The following is a 13,397-nucleotide window of genomic DNA, read 5'->3' as shown; positions in this document are numbered from 1 at the left end:
CAGAGTAACGTTCCTGTGACATTTCTGGGACATTCATTTGAAGTTAATGATGATGTCACACCATAATATTCTAGCTACATTGCTAGCCAATGTTATATGAATGTTTTCACTCGAACATTCCAGAGTAACATTCCTGGGACGTTCCTAAGACATTCATTTGAAGTTAAATATGCCGTCACACCATAATATTCTAGTTACAATGCCAGCCAACGTTATGTGAATGTTTTCAATTGAACATACCAAAGTAACGTTCCTGGGACATTCCTAAGACATTCATTTGAAGTTAAATATGATGTAACACCATAATATTCTAACTACATTACAAGCCAATGTTATATGAACATTAACTCTCGAACATTCAAAAGTAACATTCTTGAAACATTGTTGGGACAATTATTTGAATGTGAATATGATGTCACCCCATAATATTCCAGTTACATTTCAAGCCAATGTTATATGAATGTTTTCACTCAAACATTCCAGAGTAACGTTGCTGGGACATTCCTGGGACATTCATTAATAATGTTCGCTAACGACGTTATGATAACGCTTCCAAAGTATATTCCTGTAACATTCTGCTGAACGTTATGATAATATTATTGCACAACATTCTATGCAACGTTCTTGCGACATTGTTGGAACATAATTCTACAATGATCATCAAATAACGTTTGTAGAACGTTATGACAATGTTTTTTTTGGAACGTTATTTCAGTGTAACGTTACGGAACATCCCAGGAATGTCGTTGTTAGTTGGGAGGGCACTTCCTAAAGATGAATTGTTAGAACTTTCAAACTTTTCAAAACAGTGACCCAAGAGTCATTCGTATCTGACAATGCTGGTGAAAGTCTAGTTGTCATAATTTGTATACCAGTGTTATTAACAGAAACTTTATGAAGAAGTCTATGTCAATTTTCTAGGTTTTAAATACTCAAAAGGTTCTTGAACATTGGTGTAAAAAGGATGACCTCTCTAAAATATTCATAGGTTTATCTAGAAGGGCAGGAGGAAGCAGCGTAAGCTACATTCAAGTGACACAACTCGGAGCTGGTGTGTTAAGGATTTGAAATACGGCCTAAGCTATAACACGTACTTTTCTTATTTACTTTGACCTAACTTGTACTTACCAAAATATGTCATCTGGTAATATTCAGACATATATAAAGACCTTAAATATTATAATGTTATTTTATTAAGATTTATTAAGATCTGTTATTTGGTTAACATTGTTATTATATACATTCAAAATACTATCAATACATTAATACTCAAGTGTTAACTTATACTAGCTAGTTTTACTTTCAACTTTTTACAATTATTATTCCAAAGTCTTTGTAAAGTTTTGGTCGACTGCCAAAGGATATTTATTATTTTGGTTTGTAATAATGGTGTTACTAATTATTCAACAACTCTGAATACATTTCACACTCTTACTTGATGCTTCATTTTTAAATGTATCAAATTTTAGAACTAATAATTAAACAAAAAAAGAAACAGATTTCATATTTCAATTGAATAACTCATTTGTTCTTAAAATTTGCATTTAAAAATTTCTTTATTATTTCATAGATAACTTGGTTTTGAACTAAAAAAGGAGCTTTTCATAGCACCTAAAACTTCATTAAGACGTTTATAAGTTGAAGTAACATTCAACACCACAATAAAAACTTACATATATTATTTTTATTTAAGATTTTTTTGTTTAAGTTGCTTACTGTGCAGTATTGAGTAGGCTGTACAATCATCATAACTCAACAATTCACTACTTATCTTTAACGCCTGGATATAAATGTTGTCAAGTTGATTTAGATCGATGAATTCCCTGATTGGTTGTCAGAAATAACGGTTTAAAGACAGGATCATGATTTCATGTATTTACATACGATTAATGAGAGTTTATTTGTATAAATAGAAGCTCATCAGTCTCAAAATTTAGTTCATTTTCAACAGCAGAAGGATATGTAAGTACTATATAATTTAATATACTACTTCTATTCATTAGACTGAGGTCCTCAACAGTAAAAGATTTTCAATGGCAAAAATTTATTAATATCCTTAAACATTAGAGAAAAGCTTATATTAACATGGTCTATCAGTTTTACTGTTCTGCATTTTATAACTAAAAAAGTGTTGATTTTAGGCAGCCAAGGTTTTTGCTATCATCTGATTTAAACTAAAAATAGCAATTAAGTTTTAAACTGATCATTCAGCTTAGTTTTATAGTAAAAATTGATAAGTGTGACATTTTCTAAATATTAGACTGTTTGTTTTTATAACATTCACTCACTAAACAATATTTAATCAGTTTCATATACTTTTGGACTGCCACTATCCAGTAGGCCAATCCTATAACATTTAATATAAAAATGTGTAGTTCTGTAAGTTGTGTAGCTCACAATTAAGCCAAAACATTTAACTCATCCTGGTATGTGTTTAACACTTATTCACATTTTAGATACAAACACAACACTACCAACAATCAATATGAAGTTTTTGGTAATCCTTGTGGCTCTCTGTCTTGCTCTCCACCAAACCGTCGCATCTGGCTTTGGGTATGTTCTTTTACTGTTTCTCATTACATAAGACAAAAGATTCAAGCTTTCGTAACAATAAAATAATACTCTTTTTTTATAAGATTTATTTATAATCTATTTCAGAGGCGGGTTTGGTAGAGGAATTGGTGGATTTGGAGGTGGTTTTGGTGGTGGATTTGGAAGAGGCTTTGGCGGTGGATTTGGACGAGGATTTAAAGGTGGATTTGGACGGGGTTTCGGTGGTGGCTTCGGAAGAGGATTTGGAGGTGGATTTGGAGGTGGATTTGGAAGAGGGTTTGGAGGATGTAAGTATAAACAATACTTAATTCCTCTTAAAATATAGATAAAACTTTGTTATACTTCTAAATGCTGCTTACATAAAAGTTAATGCAAAGTGTAATGCTCAGACTCTATGTTGTATAAAACCGTGAATAATTATATATCGTTGTATGAAAATGTGCAATGTTCTTCATAACTCAATAACACCTCTAAAAATATGTAAACTTGAATTAGTTAATTTTAATAGATAAAATGTCTGATTCCAAAATGCAAAATACATGTATTAATTATGATTATACTCACACTTTTACAGATTAGACACACAGACAAATGAAATTCTTCAAATTCTCATTCTTTACAAGTCTCCATCTTCTCACAGAGCGAACCTTTAGTGAAGGATTCTGATAAACTTATGTCAAGACTTTTACAAAAACATGCGGATGATGCATGTATTTTTGTGATTGATTAAACTGAAATGATCATATTTACCTTTTTAAAGTTTGTTAAGTTTAATATTTTGTTTCATTTTCTTAATATTTTTGTAAATATAATTTACCGGTATATCAAATAACCCAACATATCTGTTCTGTCCAAAACATATGCACATTTTAGCAACCACGTTAAACAATGATTTACCAAGAAGCACAAGCTCTGCATAAGATTGAACACACACACTTTAGGACTTAGCTATTTTTGAATGCCATGCATGACAGCAATAATTAAAGTACACAACAGAAACATATTCAATAAAGCCAAAAAATGATACAGCCACAATTAAGGTATTCAAAAACGAATACTTACTAGACGGTGATTGAAAGACAAACAGGATAATATATCAAGCAATAGTGACTTAGTGATCAGAACAACAACAAAAAGGGAAACATTGAACACACTGTGAAATTGGCTTTAAGGGAAGGAACAACAACAAAGCATTATTGAACCACACAAGTAAAAACAGGAAGACCGAGCTTAGCATTTGCATTTGGAGACTAAAAGACCAAAGGGTAGCCTACATAGCTCAATAAAAAAGTTAAGCAATTTACAGCTTTTCCAACACACAAGCAAAACAAGCAATATTTCCCTTTTTGTGATAAGTTCATGAATATCTGCAATCCAGACCAGTGTACATTAAATAAAACAAATGAAGAAACACCCCAAGTAGTTCTCATTGATTGATGGTGATTTCACATTGACCAATAAAGTTTGATCGATGAGTTATATGTATCTCACCCCCAGTGGTGGCCAGCTGAGGTAGCCTTCCTGAAGTTATTACTCGATGAGAGCAAATCTATATCTGCTTTAAAAAACACTTGTGGCAAATGACTAAAAACTAACTGCTCATTGTATTCCATACAATTATTTTATATATTAGATTCATGTAGCACTTAGTACATATATTGAGTGCTTTCTTTCTATTACTTTTTAAAAAAACTTGTATTTCCTGTTCTGGGGCTAATTAGTTGACGACTACAGCTGTTTAACCTAGAACAGGCAGAATAACGCCATATCTGGGAAAGTAAATGTTTTTTCACATGGAATCCTGCTGTGTTTAATACCGGTGCTTAAAACGGGAATGTGAACATGTCAAAATATATTCACTCATTATGTGCTTGTTTCTATGACCACTATTACTAACTCTAAAACTTTGCTTATATTTTAACTCACAAGCTACGGGTTTGTTGGTTCATTTATACATCTGAGCTCAACACCAGTAACTTCTTAGAATGCAAATGCACACACATGCGCATGCAAACTCTGGCTTACATGCGTGTGCGCGCATGGGCACGTGAGCGCATGTGTGTGTGCGTGTTTGTGTGAGTGCTCCCGCTCACACATGCACATGTGCTTACACAGACACACACACACACCCATGTGCACATACACCCATGTGAAAATATGCACATATGCACACGCACGCACGCATGCACGCACACACACACATGCACGAACATCACTACCACTGGCATGAGTAAAATTTTAAAACCGTAGTTTATCATAGCTTTTTAATTACCCTAAAAGAAAAACATTTCGCGACTAATCCATCTCCCAAACTAGGATGTTTAAACTCTGCTACGAGTTATTGTTGTTTTTTTGTGTAGAGATAATAGGTGATGACATTTTCTGCCACGTTTATGATATGTATTTTTAACAGTTTCTTTATTAGTTTTATTGTGTCTGCTACACGTTTTAGTAAAGTTAGTTATTATTATTAGCAATCTCCATATAATTATTTGTTCCAAACTATTTTCTTTGGTTCTTCATTTTTTCAGAGAAATAGAAATTTATCTTTAAATTTTTAATTTTAGCTTGTCATGTTTTTTGGTGAAGTATGAAACAGTCACGAATTGGTATTAACGACCATCGTATCTCTTTAAAATACTTCATTAGGTTTGGTATTATGTCATTTCACTCTTGATTGCTTGGAAGAACTTTCCATTTTTAAGGAAAAAATTATTAGCCAAGCCTTTTTGCTCAAAATCATTTACAAATTATTCCATGCTTTTTTCAAAGTATTAACTTAACCCATAAGTTTTATTGTATATTTTTAAAAAATTTGATTTATTACTGTTACCATAGCTAACTAAAACTCATATCATGTTTATAAAGATGCAGAGTAGCCAGTACATAAATTATCATAATTTATCTAGGAAGAAAGTATGATTAAATCTATGAACAAAGAAAATGTACCACATTATTGAAAGCAGAAAGATTATACATGTAGGTCTAAAGCAGCTCAGAGTGCACAACTCCTACAACGTAATTTACAATTTATTTTGCTAGTTATCTTTTTCCACTAAATTTATTATAATAGGAGTGCAGTGCATATAGCATAAGAGCAGGTTGAGCTTAGTTTTACTCCCCACTAGTGCTTGTTTAATAAATTTTCAAGCTCAATACCCACTCACTTGGTCAATACTTTATTTTCTAAACTACTATATTAAGAAATTTGTTAGATTTTTGAAAGAATGCTTCATTATGACATCGTCATATCAACAAATCCATTATTACATTATTTAAAACAAACATCCAACAAACAATACAAATCAACTAGTCAAAAAAGTTCAAATTCTCCATACCTTGTACACCGTTGGGCTGTACAAGCATGTTAGAATCGGAAAGAGAACTCTTTCATCATATGTCAGGTTTGGCAGATTCAACTGAAGCAACATTACCCAGGTTGTAGGCATAAATGTAGTTATTAGCCTTGGAGTTAAACAGGCTGCTAAAGAAGTTTTCGCTACTTAGGGAGTTGCTCACCCAAGCTGCAAAAAAAATAAGGAGCACAACTCTATATCAGTTTTCTACTGAAGTTAGCTGGTACGCTTTTTTTGGTCTACAATAAGCAAAATGTTAATATTGACAATACGACTAGCATTTAGCCCCAAGTCGGAGTTGTTTCCCCCTAACAACACTATAGAGCATTCAATCAGTTGAGGAGAGCTGATAAAGGAAAGGAATAATAACAAGTCAGCCTGCTCTTGAGAAATGGCTTACATAGGGTAAAAATCTACAATTGGTTTGCCCATCAATGCATACACCTTACAAATCAAGTCAAGTTTCAGCATATCATGGGGGATGAAATGATCAACTGGTCTGGTCATTGATATATTCTATAGATAAATATTAGATGACCCTGCAATGTCTAAGTCATTAGTACAATACCATTACAGTAATAAAACATTTCATATAACCTGACAGGACTTCAATTATATATTATCCTCTTAAAGCACTTATGTATAAGTCTTGCATAACACTGACAACCTTGTTTGTTGTATTATTAGTTAGGTCAAGGCTAATTTTGATGAAAAAAACTGCAAAATCAAAGTGACAACTATAAATTCACAAAAAATCATCAGTGCTGTATTTGACTACCGTCAAAAAAGGATCATTTAGCTATAATTAACCTTTGGGACGAAAATAGTTATTTTGTCAATTTTAGCTGTTTAGAAATGTATTTTTTATTGCTATTAGTGTATCTGTATTTGTGCATATGTATATGTATCTACATATGCATCTGTTTCTATGTAGCTATCTGTCTCTCTCTCTCTCTCTCTCTCTCTCTCTCTCTCTCTCTCTCTCTCTCTCTCTCTCTCTCTCTCTCTCTCTCTCTCTCTCTCTCTCTCTCTGTATTTTCGTCTGTGTATGTACATGTATCTGCATCTGTGTAACTGTATATGTGTATGTATCTGTATATGTGGTTGTTGTTGTATCTGTACCTGTACATCCATCTTTGATTCTATATGTATGTGCATTGTACATGGATTTCTCTCTGTCTGTATTTGTGTCTGTGACTGTATATGTATATGCAGTGGTTTTTGTATCTGTGTCTGTACATGTATCTATATATGTATCTATATCTGTTCATTCGTATCTGTATATGTATTTGTATCAAACTATGTATTTTCTCAACATTCTTACAAACTGCTAACATCTTGTCCCATGCTGCAAATTCTCAGCTGGTAGGTTTTAAGTGCATGTAACACTGAGCTGAAGAGTAACTATATTGAATACTATTTCTATCTCGGACAACTACTTCAAAAAATTTTACATAACGAAGGTGAACTCAAATAATACTGATTAGATAGCTTGATTGGCAGCTGCAAATTAACTACTCAACAGCGTATATCAAATATTCTTCTAATACTCTTCATAGATGGTCACATCTGCTGAATTGTCACAGTGTTTTGCGAAAACTTCAAATACTATTTGCAGAGGTATTCAAAATAGGCTCAAAACCCAAAATACACTTAAAAGGACAATACCATGATAAGTGTACATTAGTAAACAAGCACAGAAGGTCATCCCACCTTGATGACTTACATTAGAGTCAGTTTAACGAGTCTGAATTATCCTCTCTTTGCAGATACGTGGCACCTGATGAACCGAAGAAAGCTTTGAAAGAGATACTTAATGTTTGGGTATCCTTGGGAAACATATAGCATTTAGATGGCATCCACTACAACATAGTCTAAAATCAGGAACAACGCAAAAGTCATGTCATTAGTTTTGGCATGCAATAGGGATTAAAGTGATAAATTGGTCCTTTTATAGATGAGTATTAGAGGACTTTGGAATGGCTGAATCATGGAGACCATTACGAAAGCGTTTTAAACAGTAATTAGAGGGCTACAAATATAGATATATAGAAATATCTTAAAACCTGTTAACTTCTTTCTGCTCCAATCAAGCAACTATACGAAAGTCTTGCGGAACAGTAATTTCTATTAAATAGCCATTTGTGTCATGACTGGATATACAGGAGAGTGCTAACAAATATCACTATAAATCACTACTGCCGCATTTTGCTATAATTGCCAGGTGACACTGAAGGCGTATATATATTAAATAGTACCATTTTAGCAAATATATTTACATATTAGATTATTTTGGCATGTTTGAATCATGGAAACAATCACGAAAGTGTCTAAAATAACAATTGCAGGTCTACAAGTACATATATAAATATATAGAGATATCATAACTACTGTCTGTTCTATTCAATAACCTACATGGAAGCCTTGTTGAACTGTATTTTCCATTAAATAGTAATTTGTGTCATGACTGGACATAGACAAAACCACTAATAAATATTGCTGTAAATCACAACTGCTGCATTTTGCTGTAATTGGCACGCGACACTGAAGGAGTTCATATGTTAAATAATATCGTTTTCAGTAAACTTTTTAAGCTGGCAGTACAAAAAACTTGTTTAGGAATACTTAGTTGTCATAATTTGTGTACCAGGGTTTTTAACAGAAGCTTCATGAAGAAGTCTATGTCAATTTTCTCAGTATTAAATTATCAAAAGGTTCATAACAATTGGTGTAAAAAGGATGACCTCCTTAAAGTTTTCCTAGGTTTATCTTGAAGGGCAGGACAGCAGCGTAAGTTACATTTAAGTGAAACAACTCAGAGCTGGTGTGTTAAAGATTTAAAGTACGGACTAAGCTACGACACGTACTTTTCTTATTTACTTTGACCTAACTTGTACTTACCATAATATGTCATCTGGTAATATTCAGATATTTATAAAGACCTTAAATATTATATCGTTATTTTATTGAGATTTATTAAGATCTTTAATTTGGTTAACATTGTAATTATATACAGTCAAAATACTATCGATACATTAATACTCAGGTGGTAACTTATACTAGCTAGTTTTACTTTCAACTTTTTACAATTATTATTCCAAAGACTTTGGTCGACTGCCAAAGGATATTTATTATTTTGGCTTGCAATAATGGTGTTACTAATTATTCAACAACTCTAAAACACAATTCACACTCTTACTTGTCGTTTCGTTTTTAAATGTATCAAATTCTAGAACTAATAATTAAACCAAAAAAAACAAATTTCATATTTTGAAAGAATAACTCATATGTTCTTAAAATTTGCATTTAAAAATTTCTTCATTATTTTATAGATAGCTTGGTTTTGAACTTAGAAAAGAGCTTCTTATAGCACTTTAAACTTGATTAAGACTTTTAAAAGTTGAAGTAACATTCAACACCACAATAAAAACTCACATATATTATTTTTATTTCAGATATTTTTGTTTAAGTTGCTTACTGTGCTGTATTGAGTAGGCTGTACAATCAGCATAACTTAACAATTCATTACATATTTTAAACCCCCAGATATAAATGTTGTCAAGTTGATTTAAATTGATGACTTCCCTGATTGGTTATCAGAAATAACGGTTTAAAGACAGGATCATGATTTCATTCATTTATGTATAATTAATGAGGGTTTATTGGTATAAATAGAGGCTCATCAGTCCCAGAATTCAGTTCATCTTCAACAGCAGAAGGATCTGTAAGTACTATATAATTTAATATACTACTTCTATTCATTAGACTGAGGTCCTCAACAGTAAAGATTTTACAATGGCAAAAATTTATTAATATTCTTAAACATTAGAGAAAAGCTTATATTAACATGGTCTATCAGTTTTACTGTTCTGCATTTTATAACAATAAAAGTGTTGTTTTTAGGCAGCAGGGGTTTTTGCTATCATCTGATTTAAATTATAAATAGCTATCAAGTTTTAAGCTGATCATTCAGCTTAGTTTTATAGTAAAAATTGATGTGTGACATTTTCTAATTATTAGACGGTTTGTTTTTATAACATTCACTTGCTAAACAATATTTAATAAGTTGTATATACTTTTGGACTGTCACTGTTCAATAAGCCGATCCCATAACATTATTAATATAAAAATGTGTGGTTCTGTAGGTAGTGTAGCTCACAATTAAGCCAAAACATGTAACTCATCATTGTATGTGTTGAACACTTATTCACACTTTAGATATAAACACACACTACCAACAATCAATATGAAGTTCTTGGTAATCCTTGTGGCTCTCTGTCTTGCTCTCCACCAAACCGTCGCATCTGGCTTCGGGTATGTCCTTCTACTGTTTCTCATCACATAAAAAGAATGAGTTAATATTAAAATTTTGTAACAATAAAATAATACCATTGTTTCTTTTAAGATTTATTTATAATCTATTTCAGAGGCGGGTTTGGTAGAGGAATTGGTGGATTTGGAGGAGGTTTTGGGGGTGGATTTGGAAGAGGCTTTGGTGGTGGATTTGGACGAGGATTTAAAGGTGGATTTGGACGAGGTTTCGGTGGTGGCTTTGGAAAAGGATTTGGAGGTGGATTTGGAGGTGGATTTGGCAGAGGGTTTGGAGGATGTAAGTATAAATGATATTTATTTCCTCTTAAAATATGAATAAAGTTTTGTTATACTGCTAAATACGGCTTACGTAAAGATTGATGCAAAGTGTAATGATCAGATTACATGTTGTATAAAACGGTTATTAAATATATATCATGGTATGAAAGTGTGCAATTTTCTTGATAACTTAATAAAACTTGTAAAAAAATATGTAAACCTGAATTAGTTAATATTAATTGATAAGATTTCTGATTCCGCAATACAAAATAGTAATTATGAGTATACTCATACTGTTACAGATTAGACACACAGACAACCGACATTCTTCAAAAGTCGCCACTTTCCCACAATGCCAACCTTTAGTGAAGGATTCCGATAAACTTCCGTCAAGACTTTTACAAGAAATATGCGAATGGTGCATGTATTTTTTGTGCTTAATTAAACCAAAATTATCATATTCATCTTTTTTGGTTTGTTAAGTTTAAAGTTTTGTTTCATTTTCTTACTATTTGTATAAATATATTTTATATCAAATAACCCAACATATCTGCTCTGTCCAAACACATATGCACATTTCACCAACAAAGTTAAGCAATGATTTACCAAGAAGCACACTCTCTGCATAATATTGAACACACACACTTTAGGACTTAGCTATTTTTGAATGCCATGCATGACAACAATAATTAAAGTACACAATAAAAACATATTCAATAAAGCCAAAAAATAATACAGCCACAATCAAGGTATTCAATTGTGAATACCTACTTGATGGTAATTGCAAGACAAAGAGAATAATGGTATCCAAGCAACAGTTAAGTAGCCATCAAAACAACAAACATGTAGCACACTGTGAAACCGGCTTTAAGAATTAGGTACGACAACAAAAAGCATCATTGAACCACACAAGTAAAAACAACCAGATCAAACTTAGCAAGCACATTTGGAAACTAAAAAAACAAAAGGTAGCCTACATAGTTCAATAAAAAAGCTAAGCGCTTTACAGCCTTCCCAAAAAACCAAAATTTGCAATCTTTGCCTTTGTGAAAAGTTCATATCTTATCTGAAATCCAGACTAGTGCACATTTAATAAAAGAAATGAAGGAACACCTCAAGTTGTTCTCATTGATTGACGGTGATTTCACATTGAATACTGAGGTATGATCGATGAGTTATTCTCAGTCTCGGTGGTGGCCAGCTTGAATTATATCTTCCTGAAGCTATCACTTGATTAGAGCAAATCTATATCTGCTTGAAATAAATTTGTATCAAATGACTAAAAGCTAAGTGCTTTTATGTTCTATACAATAGCTCATGTTGCACTTAGTACATATATTTAATGCTTTCTTTCTATTACTTTTTTAAAATAATATTTATTTTCTGTTCTGGTGCTGATTATTTGATGACTCCAGCAGTTTTACTCCTGTTTAATCTTCAACAGGGAGAATAACGCCGTATCTGTGAAAGCAAATTTTTCCGCATGGGATTTTGCGGTGTTTAATGCTTGTCCTTAAAATGTGTATACAAACATGTCAAAACAATATCACTCAGCATGTGTTTGTTTCTATTATTGCTATTACTAGCTCTTAAATTTTGCCTATATTTTAACTCACAAGCTACATTGGCTCATCTATACATTTGAGCTAAACACCAGTAACTTCTTACAACACACACGCGCACATACACACACGCACACATGCGCTAATGCACACGCACCAGCATCACTAACACTGACATGAGTAAAATTGTGAAACCATAGTTTATCACAGCTTTTAAATTGCTCTATAAGAAAAACACCTCATTTTGTGACTAATCCTCTCCAAACTCTACTATAAGTAATCGTTGTTTTTCTGTCTACAGAGAGAATTGGTGATGACTACCTCTGCTATGTTTGTGGCATGCATTTTTTACAGCTTCTTAATTAGTGTAACTGCGTCTGCTACATATTTTTTAGTAAAGATAGCTATTATTATTATCATTCTCAATATATTTATTGGTTTCAACATAACTTCTTCGGTTGTTCATTTCTCAAAGAAATATAAATCTATTATAAAACTTCTAGCCATAGCTTGTCATGGTTTTTTGAAAAAATATGAAACGGTCACAAACTACATGTAGTAATAGTAACCCAAGTATCTCCTTAATATACTTTATTAAGTTTGATATTATGTCATCTTCACTCATGGTTGCTCGGAAGTATTTTCAACTTTTAAAGAGACAAGGGTTAGCCGAGCCTTCTTGCTCAAAATTGTTTGCAAATTATTCCACGCTTATTTCAAAGTATTAAATTGAACCATAAGATTTATTTGATATTTTCAGAAATTTTAATTTCCTTATTTTGTCATAATTAACTAAAACTCATAGCTTGTTTATAAGGATACAGATTAGCCAATATAGAGAGTACCATAATTAACTAAAACTCATACCTTGTTTATAAGGATACAGATTAGCCGATATAGAGAGTACCATAATTTATTTAGGGAGAATATTATCTATGAACAAAGAAAATGTACCACATTATTGAGAGCAAAGGGTTGATAGCTCTAAATCAGCGCAGAGTGCACAACTTCTACTAGGTAATTTACAGTTTATTTTGGTAGCCTCTCTTTTTTCACTAAAGTTACTTCAATATCAGTAGAGTACAGAAATACCCAATAAAAACATACTCAATCAACAAGTCCAAAAAATTCCAATTCTCCATCCTTGTACACAGTTGGGTTGTATAACTATGTTAGAATTGGAGAGATAATTCTTTCATCATATCTCAGGTTTGGCAGAGACAGCTGAAGCATCATATCCTAAGTTGTAAGGATAAGTGTAGTTATTTGCCTTGGAGTTAAACAGGATGCTAAAAAGTTTTAGCTGTTGAAGGAGTTGCTCACCCACGCTGCATAA

General features: G+C 32.3%; 2 protein-coding genes across 3 annotated transcripts in view; both read left to right on the top strand.

Moving 5' to 3' along the window:
• The window catches only part of LOC137393684 (neuropeptide-like protein 29), a 39,887-nt gene extending 36,502 nt beyond the window's left edge, over window positions 1-3,385 (top strand). The window contains exons 1-3 of one of the 2 annotated variants that reach the window (XM_068080325.1): window positions 2,463-2,553; window positions 2,659-2,840; window positions 3,128-3,385. In XM_068080325.1, the coding sequence (XP_067936426.1) occupies window positions 2,486-2,553; window positions 2,659-2,840; window positions 3,128-3,132 (255 nt within the window). In that variant the 5' untranslated portion in view covers window positions 2,463-2,485 and the 3' untranslated portion in view covers window positions 3,133-3,385. Of the gene's footprint in view, window positions 1-2,462; window positions 2,554-2,658; window positions 2,841-3,127 lie in introns of those variants that run through there. The other variant, XM_068080326.1, reaches the window with a different exon arrangement.
• Window positions 3,386-9,619: 6,234 nt separating this feature from the next.
• Window positions 9,620-11,044, top strand: LOC137393683 (neuropeptide-like protein 29). Its single transcript, XM_068080323.1, has 4 exons — window positions 9,620-9,633; window positions 10,128-10,223; window positions 10,337-10,518; window positions 10,802-11,044. The coding sequence occupies exons 2-4, from the start codon at window positions 10,156-10,158 to the stop codon at window positions 10,804-10,806; spliced, it is 255 nt and encodes an 84-aa protein (XP_067936424.1). The 5' UTR covers window positions 9,620-9,633; window positions 10,128-10,155; the 3' UTR covers window positions 10,807-11,044.
• The last annotated feature ends 2,353 nt before the right edge of the window (window positions 11,045-13,397 follow it).

This window comes from Watersipora subatra, chromosome 4, assembly GCF_963576615.1.
Source record: "Watersipora subatra chromosome 4, tzWatSuba1.1, whole genome shotgun sequence".
Lineage (NCBI taxonomy): Eukaryota > Metazoa > Bryozoa > Gymnolaemata > Cheilostomatida > Watersiporidae > Watersipora > Watersipora subatra.
This window is presented reverse-complemented; position numbering and strand designations above follow the sequence as displayed.